The following is a 21,327-nucleotide window of genomic DNA, read 5'->3' as shown; positions in this document are numbered from 1 at the left end:
GAGCCAACAGAGCAGATGTTCGTAGAGAGAACACATCTTCAATGATATATGGTATCATGAATGTTTATGGTGATTGTGTAATTCGTGATTCGATAGAAATAGACGTTTCGAGATGATGATACTGTAGATGAAAAATGTTCAGGATGGATGGTTCCATCTCAAATGCTAGCTATGTGGCAAAGAAGATGGACATGATTCTTTTCTTCTTGATGAATGGCTATATTCTTTCTTATTTTTATGAATAGATTGATTGTTTTCTAATTGTGTTGGGAGTAATATAAATAACCTTTCTTCCCTTAATTTTTTCAGACTACAGGTTGATAACTTTGTGTACGTGGGAAAACTGTCAAGTTCCTAACATTTTGTCAAGGTGGTTTTTCTCGGCCAAATCGGGGCATTAATGTCTGCGACCTTCAATATATCCACTCCGTTCCCAGGTATACCACCACGCTGCCACTTGCTCTGAACTGCATATATCCAGAGTTTCATACCACCACTCTACCGACAACCCTGATCTTCCTATCTTCCGTGCATCACTTTCATATCTTGATGTATGATTTTTTCTGTTTTTGTTGTCAAAATTGGTAATTATGTAGATTTTGGAGCAATAATGAAAATGATACTTTTCATGTCCATTCTAGCTAGAATGAGTTATGTTTGTTATTCTATCCCATCTCCACTTCATGTTTTTTGAATTATGTTGTTTCACAATATACACCATCAGATTTATTTTAGCATGTTAGAATCTCAGTATTACAAATGACTAACCAATTTTTTTTCTGAATCGGCGAATTTCTTTCCTATTGGACATAGAATGTTAGGCTGAGGGATTAACCACATTCGTTTGGTTGGCTCATTAGCGAAGTAGTGTAACTGAAAAGTTGACCACTTTTGTTTGTCAACCAGTATATTTTCATGTTAGACACTGTCAGGCTGAGGTGTCAGGCCACAATTGTTTATTTGGCTCGGTAGCTCAATATTGTAACTGAAATTGTGACCCGCTTTCTTTGTAAAACAGTATATTTTCCTGTTGGACATAGACTTTCAAGCTAAGGCGTTAGTGTACATTCACTTATTGGTTTGGTGTGTGTCTTTATGGTCTTTACATTTTTCCTGTCATTTAGATAGTAGAGTTCAGATAATGATGATTGATAAAAGGATAATGAACTTCTTAATCTGTTAATCCGTATGGCCGGTTCCACTATGCCAAGTACTACAACTGACATCTAGAAAAAGGTAGTCCAAGGGAATATGTTATCAGAATTTTTTTTTCACTTGAAATTATATAAACATCAAGGACAATGGATAAACCTTCTTGCAATTTTGAGTTCTGATGGTATAGCTTATTGCCAAATTTACTCAATATACGCTTGTGTTCAGTATAAATTATGCAACCCTCTAGCTCCATATTCATTTCACAATATGTTTTCCTGAAGCTTTTGTTGGTCTTCTATGTGTTACTGCGAGTAGGAAGATTTTTATGAAAAAAATAGTAAGATTCCAAAGAAGCCTACTGATGGCGTGTATTTCACACGTTCGTTGGAAACCCCAAGAGGAAGGTATGATGCGCACAGCAGCAAGTTTTCCCTCAGAAAGAAACCAAGGTTTATCGAACCAGGAGGAGCCAAGAAGCACGTTGAAGGTTGATGGCGGCGGGATGTAGTGCGGCGCAACACCAGAGATTCCGGCGCCAACGTGGAACCCGCACAACACAACCAAAGTACTTTGCCCCAACGAAACAGTCAGGTTGTCAATCTCACCGGCTTGCTGTAACAAAGGATTAACCTATTGTGTGGAAGATGATTGTTTGCAGAGAAAACAAGAAAAAAAGTATTGCAGCAGATTTGTATTTCAGTATTAAAGAATGGACCGGGGTCCACAGCTCACTAGAGGTGTCTCTCCCATAAGATAAAAGCATGTTGGGTGAACAAATTACAGTCGGGCAATTGACAAATAGAGAGGGCATAACAATGCACATACATGTCATGATAAGTATAGTGAGATTTAATTGGGCATTACGATAAAGTACATAGACCGCCATCCAACCGCATCTATGCCAAAAAGTCCACCTTCAGGTTATCGTCCGAACCCCTTCCAGTATTAAGTTGCAAAGCAACAGACAATTGCATTAAGTATGGTGCGTAATGTAATCAACAACTACATCCTTAGACATAGCGCCAATGTTTTATCCCTAGTGGCAACAGCACAACACAACCTTAGAACTTTCTGTCACTGTCCCAGGTGTCAATGCAGGTATGAACCCACTATCGAGCATAAATACTTCCTGTTGGAGTTAAGAGCAAAAACTTGGCCGGAGCCTCTACTAATAACGGAGAGCATGCAAGATCATAAACAACACATATGTAATAACTTGATAATTAACATAACATGGTATTCTCTATCCATCGGATCCCGACAAACACAATATAGAGTATTACAGATAGATGATCTTGATCATGTTAGGCAGCTCACAAGATCCAACAATGAAGCACAATGAGGAGAAGACAACCATCTAGCTACTGCTATGGACCCATAGTCCAGGGGTGAACTACTCACTCATCACTCCGGAGGCGACCATGGCGGTGTAGAGTCCTCCGGGAGATGAATCCCCTCTCCGGCAGGGTGCCGGAGGAGATCTCCAGAATCCCCCGAGATGGGATTGGCGGCGGCGGCGTCTCAGTAAGGTTTTCCGTATCGTGGTTCTTCGCCTCAAGGGTTTCGCGACGGAGGCTTTAAGTAGGCGGAAGGGCAACGTGGGGGGCCACACGAGGCCCCACACTACAGGTCGGCGCGGCCAAGACCTGGGCCGCGCAGCCCTATAGTGGCGGCCCCTCGTGGCCCCACTTCGACTCCTCTTCGGTCTTCCGGAAGCTTCGTGGCAAAATAGGACCCTGGGTCTTGATTTCGTCCAATTCCGAGAATATTTCGTTACTAGGATTTCTGAAACCAAAAACAGCAGAAAACAACAACTGGCTCTTCGGCATCTTGTTAATAGGTTAGTTCCAGAAAATGCACGAATATGACATAAAGTGTGCATAAAACATGTAGGTATCATCAATAATATGGCATGGAACATAAGAAATTATCGATACGTCGGAGACGTATCACCTACATTATTCAGTGAGCAGTGTTTCTTACTTTATAGGGTCATGCATATGATTGTCTCTCATACTTCTGCCAAACCGTAGGTTCATATGATGGTCTCTCAAACTTCTGCCAAACCGTTTTAACGAGTGCTTTTTCCCATTAGTCATCTCAACTTCTATGCTCATGTTAAGATATTTCTAACATTTACTAAACATACTTGAAACAGTGCTTTTCCTATTGTTTGCGACCATGTGAGGAGGAACTAGAGGAGGCAACCCATGTGCTCGAGGAGGACATTGACTCTGGGGCAGCAACCGGCGAGAGGGCATGGTGTGGCACAATATGAGCTAGGCGAGCTGAGGCAAAAGACGGAGGAAGAAGAAGAAGCACATGTCAGACGCGCCACCAAGGTGTCGGTCCAATCAGAGCTAGGCATCGAATCCGCATGGGCAATCTACACTGCATGTCTGAATGAAGGGGAGCGGTTCCTCGATTGCATAGATGCCAGCTGGCCAGATGATGACGAAGCCGAACCTTCCATGAGGAGCGCACCGGTTGCAGCAATTCCTAGCTCAATGACGATGAGGACGACTGGCAAGTACTGATGGGTTGATTATTGTGCAACTAGAAAAGAATCACGGTGGTGACCCTTGATGCTTCAGTTCCCAAACCTGTTCAAGCAAAGCCGACGGAAAAAGGCCACGATCTCTGAAGCCATAACTAACAACCTTTGGATCAGTTCAGTATTACCCAACCACTCGGCTGTTGTTCTCTGGATTGACCTCTCTATGGACACATCTTCAACAGTTCTCGCTCACGCCAAATTAGCATGATTCAATAGAGTGGAACTTCAACTCTAATGGGATCTACTCTCCAAGTTCTGCCTATAGGACCCAATTTGAGGGACGTTTTATCAACAAGACCGCTTCATCTGCTTGGGAAATTAAGATCCCTCCAAAGTTTCTTTCCTTCAACTGGCTGGTAAAACACAGCCAATGTCTGACGGAAGATAATTTAGCAAAGAAAGGGTGGCCTCATAATCCTATCTGCCCTCTAAGTCACATTCACTCAAAAACTGCCACCCACTTGCTGGTCCAATGCTCTTTCTCGCCCGAAGTTTGGAGGCGTCTCCTACCCAGGATTGGCTATTTGGCTTCCATCCTCATATGGCGCTGCCCTCCCAAATTCTTGATTTTGTTGACTGGTGGAACTCTTCTGCTGCTCTTGTGACCTCAAGACGCAAGGATTGGCGCACAATTCAAATTTTCGCTTCATGGATGATCTGAAAAGAAAGAAAACTCTCGCATCTTTGATAACAAGGCATATTCACCCAGAGGTTTGTGATAAAATCAGCGATGAACTGAATGTATGGTGTGGTGTTGGGATACCTGGAGTTCAGTGGTTTAAACCACCCTAAACTGCGTCTACATTAGCTCATGATATAACTTTTTTCCCTACCCATTCTGTAATTGCTCTGTTAATATAATTGAAAGAGCGCTGCTGCATTTTGTTAAATAAAAATCTCATCATGTATGGTGTTTTTACTCTCTACGCCCTGGTTACCAAGTGTGCATCATGATCTGTATTCAACGAAATCCACTGAATGCTATGTTTTCTTATGTAAAATGGCGTAATGATATGTACGACAAAATCTGAACCTAAACACGTCAATATGTACACACATACATGAACCAAATGCATGTGAGTCCCCTAAGCGAGAAATACTGAAAGGAAGAACATTGAGAAAATACTAGGCATACCACACCCTAAAGAAAGCTATGTTTTTGTTCTTCACCTCAAGGGAAACCACACGCTAAAGAAAGGTATGTTTTTGTTCTTCACCTCACGGCGAAAACAAGGGTGCGGCGTGCCGCCGCACCAGGGCTTGCTAGTTAATCTTAGTATCGAAGCCACCAATTTCGATGGTGCATACAAACATGAATCGATTAGTGGCTACATATATTTCAGACATCCAGTATAATTGGGTCCTGCACTTGCCTGACCATTACAATGAACTGAGCTTCACAGAGACCATTGTTTCTTACTCTGTTTAGCTATGAAAAGGAACACTAGCATGGAAATGACTCATGATAATTGATAAATCTTATAAGAGCTCTAAGCTCGATATGAAAGGAAGTTGTGGTTGATCCCATGGTGGCCGCTGATTTGTTCTTGATCAACATGCAAAATGTAGCCATTGTTTGTTGTTCATCTGGGTCATGTTAGTTGCTATTGCATTTTGATGTTTGTCATCTAAGAGGTATCAGATCTGTAACCATGGCTGCGTATCATTTTTTAAATTGTGTGCAAACCTGGAATAGGCTTTATTTCGGCATTAGGACATACCTATACACATTCTGAAAGTTATACGAAAGGCATGCTGTATGAAATAGAGAGATCAACAGAATGCTGTAGGTTTCATTGATTAAGAGCTCAAGGTAACATGCACAACTCGATGCTATGGGGTATTATTTCTAAGATGCTTTCACCTCCTCTCTAATGTACGATCTAATTTGTAGTATGAAATACCTCGCCAATTTGGCCTCAGGGGATATGCTTACTTGAAAATATAAAATATGAATGTTGGAATGATGATCTTATTGAGAAATAATATGGTGCATATTTTGATGCGGCGATGGTCACCAGCAAATCCGAAAATAAAATCAAAACTACGATCATCAATAAGATTGTGATTGTGAAACTTGCGATTGTTGTACTCTACACGAGGCCAAAACGATTGTTGTATTTGTAGCCAAGATTGTGATTGTGAAAGCTAACCGTTGTAGTAGGCAGTTGCTTGTTTAGTTTGGAAGAACTTATTTGTTCAGTTCTACCCAAGATTGTGAAAAAATCTTCGCAATACTTTGCTGGAACTTAGGCTATTATATCCTATTTATTTATTTATTTTTGTCCTCGGTTGCTATAAGTTGTAACCAAATGAGTTTTTAGTGCAGAAAACCTATACTTACTATAGATTTATTTATATCTCGAATATATTCTAAAATCATGGAATTTGTTCAGTAAGAGCATCTCTAGCAAATTACAAAGTCCAAGGCAATGAGGCATGAAGCTTGGGACGAAGCCTGATACATTCCACATCTTCGCACTCAGTGTATGCATTTACTGGTGTGTGGATCTCTTTTGGTTTCATGTTCGTATATCCAGTTCATGCGGATTCCTTGTTTTGATTACAATGCCTGCCGAGCAGTATTCTGGGGTTCATCCTGGGAAAATTTCTACCTTCTGTGGTGTAGCGAATTTGGTTCCACAGTAACAGCTATTATCAATGTAGCACACGTCTTAATTTCACTTTTATCATGGATCTTCTACAGTAAAAATGGTGTTGTTTGCATGTAGCTTTAGTTGCTATTTCTTATTACTAGATTGTGCCCTTGATTCACTTCTGGTTGGAATCTTGTGTGGTATTTGTCCATGTATTTTCCTAACTGCCACATTTGTGGGGTGGGAATATGATCAGTTTTACGAAGGCAAAGGCTTTGCGACGGAAACTTCAAAAGGATTGGACCCTCTTGGGCGAAGAAGATTTTTGGAACACTGACAAAGATTGGGCTTTTATTTTTGTTAAACTAATTTGATGATATACTGAGGACAAAATTACTGTTAGTATGGTGGGGGACTTGGCATTTGAGGAGGCAGTTCATTCAGTCCTATCTAACTTGCTTCCATTGTACAAGAGCCATTCATCAAGTGGCTGATGCTAAAGATAAGAGGTATGGTATGTCCAACAGAAGTTGGAGAAACAATGAAACGTGTTGGCGTTGCTAAATAAAGGATGGGTTAAAGCTGCGCTGGTTTGGGCAAATCAAATTTATCCTATTTGACTGGGTTCACTGAGAAGTGAGAGTTCACGGGTCATTCTCTAGCTGTTTGATCACCATTAGTGATTACTTATTTTTATTATAAACAAGGTTTATATTATTTCTTATCTTCTCAATGTTGCAGTTTTTCTGGCCCAATCACTGCATTCCCAAAGAGAATACTTTTGTCGACTATCTTGCATCTCTCATTCCAAACGAGGTCATGGTAGGCACTGTTTCCTCTATTCATGCTGGCACATTTTGGATTGATAATTGTGTCACAAGATGTATGCAAACTGTAGGATCTTTTTTTGTGCGAATTAATTCAGGTGTAGGATCAAGATGCATGCCATTGTAGCTAACCAGAACTGATGGTTCCACTCGCAAAGCCATACCCCTGCCAACCAAAAAAGAGAAAATATATGCAGCAGCAAAATATCAGTCACGCCGCAAAACCTAAACTCTATTTGGAGAGGATGGCGCGGCAGAGCGCGCTAGGTCCATCTAGTTTTCTTGTACGTACGGCCACGCGTGCGCAACATACAAAACAGGATTTAGTCAAGACGACCTCTTCTTCTTGCTAATCATGTAAAATATGGATAAAATAACATGAGGAGCAATGCTGCCGCGGCCAATACTCAAGTTTACAACGGCAGCCATGGGAACATGTCAAACGCGCTTCCACAAAATCCTACCTATAGCTATAAGGTCAATACCGCCCCCCTGTGCTAATGGATCAAGACTACAAATAGCCTCCCATAGCATCCCCGTTTCCCTCACATCATCTACATCTCTTTGCAATACATTTCTTTCTTTCCATCTTGCAGCTAGCTTGCTTGCTTGTCAGTTGTCACCATATCCAAACCAGCAGGCATTTCTTCTTATCAACGTCCAAGTGCACATGGCCACTATCTCTTGCTTGTCGCCGGCTACTCGTTGGAGCCTCCTGCTCACAGTAGCTGCACTAGTCCTAGTGCTGAGCCACGGGGTCCATGCTCATGGTGGTTACCGTGCCGAGTTGAGCTCGTCGTTCTACGACAGCTCATGCCCTAGTACACGAGACATTGTCCGGCGCGTCATCCAGGACGCCCGTGTCACCGACGCGCGCATCCCGGCCAGCCTCATCCGCCTTCACTTCCACGATTGCTTCGCCAACGTGAGTTTACAAAACCACACATAACAGATCGCTTGATCGATAGTACACCGGGGTTCATTATCTCATCAATCTAGACTGCTTTAATTTGTCCAGGGTTGTGACGGCTCACTTCTACTCGATGACGACATCTCCTCGAGGATAGTGAGCGAGAAGAAAGCCCCTGGGAATTACAAGTCAGCGCGTGGATTCAACATGGTCGACAACATCAAGCGCTCATTGGAGAAAGCTTGCCCTGGCATTGTCTCATGTGCCGACATCCTCACCCTAGCCGCTGAAATCTCTGTCGAACTGGCGGGAGGGCCTTCATGGAGCGTTCCTCTAGGGCGCCGCGATAGCACGAAGACCAACATCGATAGCGCCAACGATTTGCCGAGTCCTTTTGACCCTCTGGATATCCTTCAAGAGAAATTCAAGAACATGGGTCTCAACGACATTGACCTTGTTGCCCTTCAAGGAGCTCACACCTTTAGGCGGACACAGTGTCAATTCACACAGCGGAACTGCACGGCTAGGCAGGATGAGGGGACATTAGTGAACCTTGATGCGGTCACTCCCGACGTATTTGACAACAAGTACTATGGCAACCTCCTTCGTGGGAGTGCCCCACTCTCGTCTGACCAGGTTATGCTGTCCGACCCTGTCGCGGCGACAACTACTGCGCAAATTGTTCGCAGGTTCTCCGATAATCAGAAGGACTTCTTTAGAAACTTTGTAACTTCCATGATCAAAATGGGAAATATAAGTCCATTAACGGGAAGAGATGGAGAGATTAGAAAGAACTGTCACCGGGTGAATAAGAAGTACTATTGAGGAACAAAATTCTATGCTCGGTGCTTGTATAAATCATTTTTTGGTTTGCTCTAAATGTAAAGTATTCATTACACCTTTCCGCAAAAGCTAAATGTAAATGTTTCTACCTTGTTTTCTTACAAGACTATTTTAAAGAAAATATACATAGCACTACTAATGTGAGATTTGGGCTTGGGCCTTGGCAAGGTGGGGTAAGATGGAGAGGATGCCGTCAGTCGACACCGAGCTCCTTCAGTGGTGGTCCTCCTTGACCTGTCCTCCGAGGGGTAGGAGGGACCTTTGGACGACAGTTATTCTAATCTTCCGGTGCATCTGGAGGAATCATAATGATGTGGTGTGCAATGGCGCTGCGCCAGAGGCTCGAGTTATTAGGGGTAGGATCAAGGATGAGTTCCATAGTTGGCATCTAGGTTGGCTTTTCCGCTCGGAGACCTTCGGTTTTCATGAGTCTTTTCCTTTTTCGTGGAGGGATGGAGATTATGATTCGCTCTAGGAGCTGTCACCCTTGTTAACAAAATGTACTAAGTGGTGTGAGCTTTCTGGCCCCTTCTTCTATGTGATCAATACACCTCCCAGGGTGTATTCTCGAATTTGTTTTTATCGGATTTGCTACAAATGAGACGCCTGATTTTTATTATGTCTCAATCGAGTCCTTAGTCATTGGTTTTGTCTCGTGATTCGTGCTTGATATGGCAGTTGCAAGTGAGTTGCAACTAAGATTTTTATAATTACAAATGGGTTGCAACTGAGAAGAAATATCCGCATCGCTGGACTCAAGATTCATAATGGCCTATGAGTTGCAACTATGTCCTAACCGAGACTTGATGACGTCACATGACTGAGATTAAGTCGCCTAAGATTTAGATGTACCCTTTATTTTTTTTATGTCATTAATTCTTTTGGACTTAATTTCTCGATCCACGACAGAGATGCGGCCGTAGCTGACCCGATCCTGTTTCCCGGTAACAGCCTGAGGTTAATCAGTCGCCGACATATTTCCTTGTACGGCCGCGCGTGCGCAACATATATAACGGGATTTTGTCTAGACGACCTCTTCCCATCATCTTCTAATCATATGTAAAAAATAAAATACGGATAAAATAACAGGTAGAGCCGCGTGCAGGAAAAGCAATACTGCGGCGGCCAATACTCAAGTTGACGAACGGCAGACATGCGGAAAATGTCAAAACACGCTTCCACAAAATCCTACCTAGCAAAACGTCAACAGCGCTGTGCTACAAATAGCCTCCATATCATCCCCCATTTTCTCACACCATATTCATCTCTCTGCGATCTTTCCATCTTGCAGATAGCTAGCTTGCTTGTCACCATATCCAAACTTACCAACGTTCAAGTGCACATGGCCGTTATATCTTGCTTGTCGCCGGCTGCTCGTTGCAGCCTCTTGCTCACGGTAGCTGCACTAGTCCTAGTGCTGAGCCACGGCGGCCACGCTTATGGTGGTTACCATGCCGGGTTAAGCTCTTCGTTCTACGACAGCTCATGCCCTAGTACACGAGACATTGTCCGGCGCGTCATCCAAGATGCCCGTGTCGCTGATGCGCGCATCCCGGCCAGCCTCATCCGCCTTCACTTCCACGACTGCTTTGCCAACGTGAGTTTACAAAACTATGCATAACTGATCGCATTGATCAATAGTACACCGCGATTCATTATCTCATCAATCTAGACTACTTTAATTTATCCAGGGTTGTGATGGATCGCTTCTGCTCGATGACGACGTCTCCTCGAGGATAGTGAGCGAGAAGAAAGCTCCTGGGAATTACAAGTCAGCACGTGGATTCAATGTGGTCGATAACATCAAGCGCTCATTGGAGAAAGCTTGCCCCGGCATCGTCTCATGTGCCGACATCCTCACCCTAGCCGCTGAAATCTCTGTCGAACTGGCCGGAGGGCCATCATGGAGCGTTCCCCTCGGGCGCCGCGACGGCACGAAGACCAACATCGAGAGCGCCGACGATCTACCGAGCCCTTTCGACCCTCTGGATATCCTTCAAAAGAAATTCAAGAACATGGGTCTCAATGACATTGACCTTGTTGCCCTTCAGGGAGCGCACACCTTTGGGCGGACGCAGTGTCAATTCACACAGCGGAACTGCACAGCCAGACAGGATGAGGGGACGCTGGTGAACCTTGATGCGGTCACTCCGGACGTGTTTGACAACAAGTACTACGGCAACCTCCTGCGTGGGCGTGCCCCGCTCTTGTCTGATCAGGTTATGCTGTCTGACCCCTTCGCGGCGTTAACTACTGCGCCGATTGTTCGCAGGTTCTCCGATAACCAGAAGGAATTCTTCAGAAACTTTGCAGCCTCCATGATCAAAATGGGAAATATAAGTCCATTGACGGGAAGAGATGGAGAGATTAGAAAGAACTGTCGCAGGGTGAACATGAAGTACTATTAGTTGTTTTTGTTTTACAGTTCGTCGTGCATGCTTGTATAAATCATTTTTTGGTTTGTTCTAATTGTAAAGTATTCATTATCCCTTCCCGCAAAAGCTAAATGTAAATATTTCTACCTTGTTTTATTACAAGGCTATTTTAATGAAAATATATCTATAACACTATTAAATGATTGTACTCCACCCGTTTCTAAATATTTATAGCAGGTTCAGTAAATTTACACAGGTTATACCCTATATTTAAATCTGCAATAAGTATTTAAAACAGAAGGGAGTACTCTATTGAATATTTAAACGTTGTGTAAAACCGTACAACAACCGATAACGACACCTATCACTTGTGGAGTGTTATCATTAATATTTTTTATTTTATTGAATATTTTCGCTTGTTTCAAAACACAATCAAATCAATTTCTTGGATCTAGTATTTGGCCTAGATCATCTTGTTGGAAACCTCTTTAAACTCAAGATTTCTTCATCAATGCAATGGAAAGTCTTTTTGCTTATTTCAAAACAAAAAAGACATCAATACAAATGACTGAAACAATTTCCAATTGTCATAAAAGAAAAGTTTTACGCCCCTGGAAGCAAATTTCTAGCTATCTCACAAGTAGAAAAGCCCTTGATCGGTTCGGTCAAATATGCTAGGCGCGCTCGTACGACTTTTACCATTGTTCTACTACTTGAACGATGAAAGGAAGGATAACACGGTTTGATTCGACTGCAGCTGTTTACTGCTAACGGTATGACGTTTCGATCGTTGCATTTCCTCTGTCCGCGCATGCAACATATGTAACACAATTTTGTCGTGATAACAACTTCATCTCTCTAAGCGCATAAAATACCGGATAGAATAAGACATAATTCAGCCAGGCCCCTGAACTTTCCTGGGAAGTGGGAACAAACTCACGAACTCACGTTAACATGTCGATCGTTACATTTTCTTGTATGGCCTAACTAGCCACCAACAAGTCCTCTGTAATCATGTAATAAGTACTCCCTCTGAGTATATTAGAAAATTTCATATGGACGACCTCTTACCCCTCTCATCATCATCTCGATGCCAACTTCTTCAAGCTGATCGTATGAACTATGGATAAAACAACATGATCAGCCGCGTGAAAGCAACGCTGCGACGGCCTATACTCAACTTGACAATGGAACATGTCAAACACATTTCCACAAAAAAAACTAGCTAAAAGGTCAGCACCGGCGATGTGCTAGTGGATCAACACTACAAATAGCCTCCATTTTATTTGGCAAAGAAAATATATTAATATCATGACAGTATCAATTACATCCAGCCTATGTACCAATAAAATGCCCGAAATACTTCTAAGATGCACACATCCAAAAATAGAAAAAAAGAAAATTAAATAGATAAGGCCCTGACTTGGTGATTGGTCACTCGGAGTAGCAACACACCAACCACCACCCAAGAGAGTACCGAAATAATAAAAGGTTTTCCAAAAAGCGATGGCTTTTAGGTTTTCACCTAGAAACTCCAGACTCATTACTTGAGGAGTATTATCCAAAACAAATTTGTCCAATGTTGTTGCCCACATTATCGATCCAACATTCATGTTTCACTAACACCATCTTCATCTGTCCTTCTGTTGATCCATCAGCTAGCTTGTTTGGGAAGTGAGAGCATGGCTTAACTTGTTGGGGGAGTGGATGTACAAACCCAACACCTGAATTCAAATCTTCACAGACGGAAATTTAGATTTCAATTTATACTTGTGGCCCAAACATGTACCGGTACTAATGCAATTTATCTTGAGCTGTGCATCCCTAGTTGGTTCAGAGGCCGGGAAGTAAAATTCTCCCATTTTAAACTTAAAACCAAGGTTTGCACATGTTATCTTCGTCATGGGGTAATTCTTACCAAGAATAACCTTGCAAAACTCAATTTTCAGAGAAGTAAAAGTTGTGTTTTTTTGTCACCATGATGAGACTATCAAGCACTTATTTATCCAATGCTAATTTTCTATATCTATATGGTCAGTCAGCCAGATAGGTTCTACCTTATACTCTCCATGCAGCGTTGCGAATATATTCGCCAATTGGCTCAACGGTGTGGATCACAGGTTTAAGTTACTTATTAGGGTGGGAGTGATTGCCATTATTTGGTCGATTTGGCTATATAGAAATGACAATATTTTTAATTATAAAAATTCTTCTCTAATGCAGGTCATCAACCGGTGCACAAGTATGCTTCGTTCCTGGCCGTCTCTATAGCGTGTGGAGCATCGCGACCTATTTATGGAGGTGTCTACTCGGTTGGAGGATACGGCGAGGAATATTTTTTCCATAATGGATGACATCGTAATCTTTGGACTGAACCTCCATCACAATAGGTGTACATACAGTTTACCCTTTTTACCTTTTTGGTTGTGACTCCTAAACTTGTACGGCTGTAGATATGCAGAGGATGGATTTAACTTTTAAACTTTTAACTAATAAAGCGTCTTTTATCGAAAAGAAAACCAGCTAGCTTGTGGATAAATCCATAAGTGTCGGGCCAATTGAAGCTACAACTCTCCGTCTGAAACGTGTGTTAGCCGTGAAGATAGCTACTTCATCTAGCTTGTCGTAAGCTGTTCGCTGCCTCCTCTTGCTCACGCTAGCATTGGTCCTAGTGTTGAGCCTCGGTGCTCATGCTCGTGGTGGTTCGTGTGCTGGGCCAAGCACGTCATCTAGGACACCGGTCGGCTTGCCGAGTGCACATCCCAGACAGCTTTACCCACCTTTATTTTCACGACTGTTTCGACAATTTAAATTTACAAAAGCAAGCATACATATATACATAAGGAACAAATATAAATCAACTCATCATGTTAACCATAGTACACTATGGTGCATCATCTCATCGATCGAGATTTCTTTAATTTATCCAGGGTCGTGACAGCTCACTTCTGCTCGAGGATGACATCTCGCCGGCAATTGTGAGCGAGAAGAAATTCCCAGCCAACAAGCAGCCAACACGTGGGTTCAATGTGGTCGGCAGCATCAAGCAAGCGTTGGAGAAAGCTTAATAGCTCCTGAAATCTTTGTCAAACTGACTGGAGGAGGACCAACCTAGAGCGTGCCTTTTGGGCGCCATGATGGCATGAAGACTAACATCGAGAGGTGCAGCAATTTAAATTAGTGACACGATCTAATTGATTTGCTTATGTCCATCACATCATTTTTTTATTGGCAGGACCCTAGTCTATCTATTATATATTAAAAGCAAAATGCGGATGTTTAAAATAGAGATACCACATTAATCCACATCATCTCAATTATTTCAATGGTTAGATCTAAATTTTGTGGCTAAGATTTAAAGAAAGATTATTAATAACGTAACCATGTAGGTTCCGGTTGACACGTTTAAAACGTGTAGACTCATGCAAAGAACTTTTACGTGAAAGATATCCGTGGGAATAGCGTCTCAGATCCGGAAAAAAAGAACTGTAGCTGGCTAACTCTATTTGGAAAACGCAACAAAACAAAGTAGTCCGATTAAAAAGGAAAAAAAATCGCTGCAAACCAGGTTGGTATATAGGATCGGAATAGACGAGTTTGTTCACGAAAAAAGACGTGACCGATGCAATAGCTTAGCTATCTAGAACACTGGACAGGATGATTTTCTTTGTCCGCCCCCAATTCCTTTTTCTCTCTATGAAAAGTAAACTGTGGTAAAAAATTAGCGAATGCCGGGAGACGAAAGGCCAAAAAGAGGGGTGATCGGGGACAATGAACGTCGGCCGACGAGTAAATGGTCAGTGTCTAGTGATAATCCGAGGCCGTTGTTAGCAGCGCCGATCGGTTGTCTTTAGCAGCGCCGGACGAGCTATCTAGGACACTTAAAGTGTGATTGGACAGGATGATTTTCTACGATTTTAAGTTGTAGGCCCCGCACTTCCTTTTTTTCTCGACGAAAAGTAAACTGTGGTAAAAAAATAGCGAATACCGGGAGACGAAAGGCCAAAAAGAGGAATGACCGGAAGCGACGAACGCCAGCCGATGAGTAAATGGTCAGCGTCTAGGGATAATCTGAGGCCGTTATTAGCAGCGCCGATCGGTTGTCTTTAGCAGCGCCGGACGAGCTATCTAGGACACTTAAAAGTGTGATTTTGGATAGGATGATTTTCTACGATTTTAAGTTGTAGGCCCCGCACTTCCTTTCTTCCTCGATGAAAAGTAAATTGTGGTAAAAAAATAGCGAATGCCGGGAGACGAATGGCCAAAAAGAGGGATGATCGGGGAGCGACGAAACGCTAGCCGATGAGTAAATGGTCAGCGTCTAGGGATAATCTGATGCCGTTGTTAGCAGCGCCGATCGGTTGTCTTTAGTAGCGCCGTACGAGCTATCTAGGACACTTAAAGTGTGATTTTGGACAGGACGATTTTCTACTATTTTAAGTTGTAGGCCCCGCACTTCCTTTTTTTCTCGATGAAAAGTAAATTGTGGTAAAAAAAAAATTAGCGAATGCCGGGAGAAGAAATGCCAAAAAGAGGGATGATCGGGGAGCGACGAACGTCGGCCGTTGAGTAAATGGTCAGCGTCTAGGGATAATCTGAGGCCGTTGTTAGCAGCGCCAATCGGTTGTCTTTAGCGGCACCGGACGAGCTATCTAGGACACTTCAAGTGTGATTTTGGACATGATGTTTTTCTACGATTTTAAGTTGTAGGCCCTGCACTTCCTTTTTTTCTCGATGAAAAGTAAATTGTGGTAAAAGAATAGCGAATGCCGGGAGACGAAAGGCCAAAAAGAGGGGTGATCGGGGAGCAACGAATGCCAGCCGATGAGTAAATGGTCAGCGTCTAGGGATAATCTGAGGCAGTTGTTAGCAGCGTCGATCGGTTGTCTTTAGCAGCGCCGAACGGTCCAGGTTTCCAGCCACTCCAGGCCGCCGTTACCTAGCTTGAGCGCCGCCGCCTCCCCTAGACTTCTATGATCACTGGTGCCCCAAGATTTATGAGGTGGTGAGGAGCGCAAGCTCGCGGCAAAAGCGCATATGGCCGCCTCCGCCCCACTAGCTTGGAGACCAACCCGCCATCCAAAGTAAGTGACCATGTCCTCCTATTCGAACTGTGGTAGAAAGCAAGTAGACAATCGACACTAACATTTTGTAATATTAGTTTATACTTTATAATAGAGATACCCTCAAGAGAAGGGTAAAATAAGGTAAAGAGTTTTATCATGTAAGAAAAGCATTCATATATGCAAAACGATGATCACGATTGGATTTATAAATTAAATATATTTTCGCGCAGATGACAAATGCCTTAACCAATTCAAATAGAGCAAATACTTACAGCCCAACCTAAGTTATTCCAACAACTTTAAAACTTTAACATCATGTTAGAGGTTTAATTTCTTGAGAGCTTGAAAATGGAGAGATATTTGAGAAACTATGATAGATCAATAACTTTTACACAACTAAACAATAGTGAGTGTCATTTGGAATCTGGCCAAGATATGTAATACTGAGGGGCGACTGCTTCCATAGACCCCCAACGTCGAACGGGTATGTTGAGCGGAACACAAGAACGACCCAGATTACTCCGCGGCGAGGGGCAGGATCGTCTTTTCAACTTCGATTCGGGTATAGAAATGCCCGCTCCAAAACCCGCAGGACCCGTTAGCCCGAGGAGGTACGCGTATCACCGCGAGAATACATACACGCCCGTACACCTCTTCCGCGTACACGCCCGTACCCCTTCCGCGTACACGCCCGTACCCCTTCGCGTACACGCCCGTCAATGCCCACGGGTCCACACACGGGTCCACGCACACGCGCACAGTCCAAAAGAGTCCACTACTTTATCCCCAGTCGGCCGCATCCCCTCCCCACCATCCCCATTTCCGGCAAAAAGCAGAGGAGAGAAAACCCTAACCCTAGTTCTTCGGCGAACGAAGCCTCTCTCCCTACACTCCCATTTCTTCGGCGAAGCAGAGATCCGGCAATGGACATGAACCTAGCCGCGGCTGCTGCTGGTTTGGAGGGCGGAGAGGGAGCGGCTGCGGCTGCGGCTGCGGGGGCGGCCGCGGGAGAGGTTGCGGGAGCGGGAGCGGGAGCTGGAGCGGGAGCGGCTGCGCCTTCTGCTGCGGCGGCGGACATCGGCGCGGGAGCTGCTGGTGCTGATCTGGGCGGCATCGCTGATGCGGTGGCTGCTGCTGCTGCTCGCGCCGCTGCCGATAGGGAGGCGGCGTACAAGGAAATCGACGCCATGTACGAGGCCAGCCGGTACGTCCAGCCCTGCGAGGTAAATCTATGTCTCCCTCTCAGATCTGGTAACCCCTGCAAAGTAGATGTAGTAGATGCGCGTGGATGCTATGTCGATCTGGTAACTGCAGCTATGTCCTCGAGTACATCGAGCCCTGCGAGTTAGATCTACTCCCTCCGTCCAGAAATAAGTGGATCTTGTATTAAAAGCAACAAACATTGGCGAGTTAATATTACTAGTTGAATGCCCGTTGTGATCTGTATCCAAAGCAACAAACATTCATTTTTCTTGCACTTCTTCTACCATTGTGATCTTGTATCCAAAGCAATAAACTTTGTATTAAAATCATTACTGTGTACCACTATAAGAAGACGATACCATTCAAACTATTGTGGATTCAGCTAAATTATTCTCAAACAACAAATAAGATACAACTACTAAATAAGCCACTTGCCTAATATAAATGAAAGTTGCAGTCATACTAAGTTGGTTTGGAGCTTCTTCATATAGAAATGAGCCTATTTGCCGTTGGGGATTGAAATGGGTCAAGAGCTGAAGGTTTGCTGTTTACCATGATTTGGATACGCAAGAATGTATGATAAACGACTTGAGAACCACTTTTTAATACAGACCTCTCATTTGAATTTTTAAACAAGAAAAACATAGTTAACAGAGTGTTGAACCGTGTAGAAAAGCAATATAAGGCACATCTAAATTTTTACAGACATAAATACTAAACATATGTGCTGACAAGTGTTAAACAAGGAAAAAGTATTGGTATTTCAGACCTTGATTGTGGATCAGGTCCTTGCCCCGTTTCCCTGTAGATTCAGTGAATTATGGGAAAGCTTTTTTATGTCAGATGGAAAACTCATCATTTACATCCTGATGTATGTATCAAACAAACCAGAAATAATATTTATTATATCAGCTACTGCTTTATGTCTGCCGCTTGCATAAGAACATAAAGTCCTAAGGAAATTCAAACTTATGCTCAAATTATAAACAGAACAGAAAAATAGTAATTGGACTTCCACTAAGAAAAATAAAAGATATGTTCAAATGAAAGCTACTGCTTTCTTCATGAAAAAAGTAATATAGGAAACAAAATCAGCAACATATGTGACAAGGTAACCAAAAATGGACTGCCTTTTGACAACCTGCAAACCTAGAAATTTTAGGTGGTTGAAGAATGCCTACCTACAGTTGATTTGTTTTTGGATGTCGTAGAAACTCTTAGTAAGCTATTATTTTTTAAATTATTCATGCTTAGTAGTGACTCTTCAGGTTTGCCGAATGTGTGGAAAGTCCTTTCTTGGCGGTATGTAAATCTTGTACCAAGATAGAAAGCATAAATACATTATCTTTAACAGTTTGTAAATCGTGTATCCAAACTCCCATGGTTAAAGTTTGCTCTCTATGTTCCTCGGGTATGAATTGTAAGAATTACTCATTAAATTTAGCAGTTAATATTAAGAAGATATGAACTTTGTGAATACCATACCATGTTCTCGCATCCTTTAGCCGCTTCCTCACATGTGCCCCTTTATTTGCAAGTACAACACGGATGACGACGTCGACGAGGACAACTTTGAGTCCTACGTGCAGAGGCAGGTCAAGGGATTCGAGTCTCGGATTCCGAAGACAGGTGCGGAGGGAAAGCATGCTTGCCCCTTCTGTCCCTGCAAGGTGAAGGACGGCGCGCTGGCTTCCCTTGAGATGCATGCTATGGACACTCGCAACAGCGCCCCGAGTGGCAGGGCAAGGCTGACCACGAGGCACTTGCAAGGTTTCTGCTGGGTCCTCGCCTTCCCCGTTACGGCAGGATCCTCAAGAGGCGTCGCAACATCTGAACCTACCATGCATGCCTCAGCCCGATGCTCGCCCCGTATATATGTTATGTCCTTGGAGCTTATTTACTGTCTGGTTGTAATGGATAACTAAGAACTTTTAGGTTTAATGTGTGTACGTAGAACCTTAAGTTCTACTTATGGAATTTCTTAGTACTAATTAAGAACTTATATCTCCAGTGTTATGCATGAATGCCTGCTTGTTTAGATAAATGCTAGTTATGACTGTTATGCATGAATGCCTGCTTGTTTAGATAAAGGCGCCTTAGATAAATGCTAGTTATGACAGTTATGCATGAATGCCTTGTTTAGATAAATGCTAGTTATAACTTTTAAGCATGAATGCCTTGTTTAGATAAATGCTAGTTATAACTGTTACTCTTTTATCTAGATAAATGCTAGTTATAACTGTTACTAGGAAGCGTAGGCGCGGCGGCACGCTGCGCCCGTGGTGTTGTTCTGTTAGCATATATGGCTAGCGTTATCTATTTTTCATCTATTTTTTTTAAATGCCAATGTGAGTTCTTATTCCATAATAAAGAATGACGGTGTAGTTGGTCACATTTAGATAATTGTATGAGCTGTTGAGAAACAAAATGTCTCACTTTTTCAAGGATGTGTAATCTGATTGTTGTGATCAAAATATTGTATGTAAGTTAGTATTGGCATGCATTTGTCTTTTTCATGTTGCTTTCGCTTTAGTTTTCACAAAGTTAGTGTTGGCTAAGTAGACAACATGGGAGGCAATGCAAAAATGAGCTAGAAAATGGAGCGAATCTACAGTTAGCAGGTAGTATGGGAGTCACGCGTTGCTGCAAAAAAAAAAAAAAAAAAAATTGTAAAGAGAGGGAATCTAGAGGCAGCACCGCAGTAGGTAGCACTGCGTGCCATCCCCTTCCTATCCCGAGGTGTGAGTAGTCTGAGGACAGTGTGCTCCATCCCAAAATCGGACAGCACGCCCTCTCATCCGCACACCGGCGCCGCCCCACCTTCTTCACTCCCTTCCATCTCCCCTGGTAGCGACTCGTCGGTCAGCAGGAATGCATGTGTGTCCTTCTTCTCCTCACCTGCCGCCCGGCAAAGCTCCACGCGCGTCAGTGCACGCCCGTCCACCAGTTTTGGAAGCACCATCGGCTTGGGCCTGCTGTCCCCTGCGCCATGATCACTCGGTGGATTCCCTGGTCGGCGAGCAGCAGCTCCATGTCCGTGTCGAGGACCAGCCGCGTGCTCCGCCGCAGCATCACCACCGAGGATCCTCGTGGTCCCGTTCCCCTTCTTCTGTCCCGTCGCGGTGCCATGTCCGTGTCGAGGAGTTAGGCCGGAGAGAAGAAGGGGAGAATGTCGAGACGGTATTTCCGTCAGCCGAGACTTGAAGCCAAGCTGCAGATTAGAAGAGAAGAAGCTCTGTTCCATCGGCATGCACGACAATGGAACCATGCTGCTGATTGGGATTCAGTGCTTCGGCGTCACAGATCTTGTCAATAAGGCCCTGGACGAAGAGGAGGTAATGACGGCAGTCAGTCGTACTGGACAGGAGGTGGCGGAAGGAATCAACTCAACTGAATCCGAGCTGACCTCAAATCGGTATGTTCCGCTTTCCTGAGTTGGCAAAAGAGAATTTACTTACGCTTATAAAGAAAGTAACTGACATGTTTCCAGTTTTCTCTTCCATGTACTTAGTATACTAAGTTTTACTCTTTGTGTTCATACTAATAAGCTAGAACTGAAAATGTAAAGTAAAACTAAATATACAAAACCATGTGAGATTACTAAGCAAGCTGGCTACAATCATCAGGAGTAATAGCAAGACGGATGAAACAAAAAGTTAGTCTTCACTATGTTGAATACAGTCGTCATACAGGAAAGTCCAACAGTATTATGCAACAGAAAATTTCTAGTTGCTACATTAATACACTAACCGCAGCAGTAGTAGTTCGCTGTGTATAGTAACATTAGTAAGCAA

General features: G+C 43.3%; 2 protein-coding genes and 1 long non-coding RNA gene across 3 annotated transcripts in view; all 3 read left to right on the top strand.

Moving 5' to 3' along the window:
* Positions 1 to 6,499, top strand: part of LOC124651556 — a 10,354-nt gene extending 3,855 nt beyond the window's left edge. The window contains exons 2-3 of the long non-coding RNA XR_006987444.1: positions 6,109 to 6,213; positions 6,296 to 6,499. This is a non-coding gene — a long non-coding RNA (uncharacterized LOC124651556). The remainder of the gene's footprint in view (positions 1 to 6,108; positions 6,214 to 6,295) is intronic.
* Positions 6,500 to 7,806: 1,307 nt separating this feature from the next.
* On the top strand, positions 7,807 to 8,871 carry LOC124651566 (peroxidase 2-like). The gene is made up of 2 exons (XM_047190627.1): positions 7,807 to 8,061; positions 8,155 to 8,871. Exons 1-2 carry the CDS (start codon positions 7,807 to 7,809, stop codon positions 8,869 to 8,871), a joined length of 972 nt encoding a protein of 323 aa, XP_047046583.1.
* A 1,313-nt stretch (positions 8,872 to 10,184) lies between these two features.
* On the top strand, positions 10,185 to 11,323 carry LOC124658240 (peroxidase 2-like). Its single transcript, XM_047196628.1, has 2 exons — positions 10,185 to 10,486; positions 10,581 to 11,323. Exons 1-2 carry the CDS (start codon positions 10,232 to 10,234, stop codon positions 11,295 to 11,297), a joined length of 972 nt encoding a protein of 323 aa, XP_047052584.1. The 5' UTR covers positions 10,185 to 10,231; the 3' UTR covers positions 11,298 to 11,323.
* The last annotated feature ends 10,004 nt before the right edge of the window (positions 11,324 to 21,327 follow it).

This window comes from Lolium rigidum, chromosome 5 (assembly GCF_022539505.1).
Source record: "Lolium rigidum isolate FL_2022 chromosome 5, APGP_CSIRO_Lrig_0.1, whole genome shotgun sequence".
Classification (NCBI taxonomy): domain Eukaryota; kingdom Viridiplantae; phylum Streptophyta; class Magnoliopsida; order Poales; family Poaceae; genus Lolium; species Lolium rigidum.
This window is presented reverse-complemented; position numbering and strand designations above follow the sequence as displayed.

What these genes read in the sequence shown, in the direction of transcription:
- LOC124651566 (XM_047190627.1), top strand. Translation starts at nt 7,807, where the DNA reads ATGGCCACTATCTCTTGCTTGTCGCCGGCTACTCGTTGGAGCCTCCTG. An exon ending in TCCACGATTGCTTCGCCAAC is followed by an intron (nt 8,062 to 8,154) that starts GTGAGTTTACAA and finishes TAATTTGTCCAG; the next exon opens with GGTTGTGACGGCTCACTTCT.
- LOC124658240 (XM_047196628.1), top strand. Translation starts at nt 10,232, where the DNA reads ATGGCCGTTATATCTTGCTTGTCGCCGGCTGCTCGTTGCAGCCTCTTG. An exon ending in TCCACGACTGCTTTGCCAAC is followed by an intron (nt 10,487 to 10,580) that starts GTGAGTTTACAA and finishes TAATTTATCCAG; the next exon opens with GGTTGTGATGGATCGCTTCT.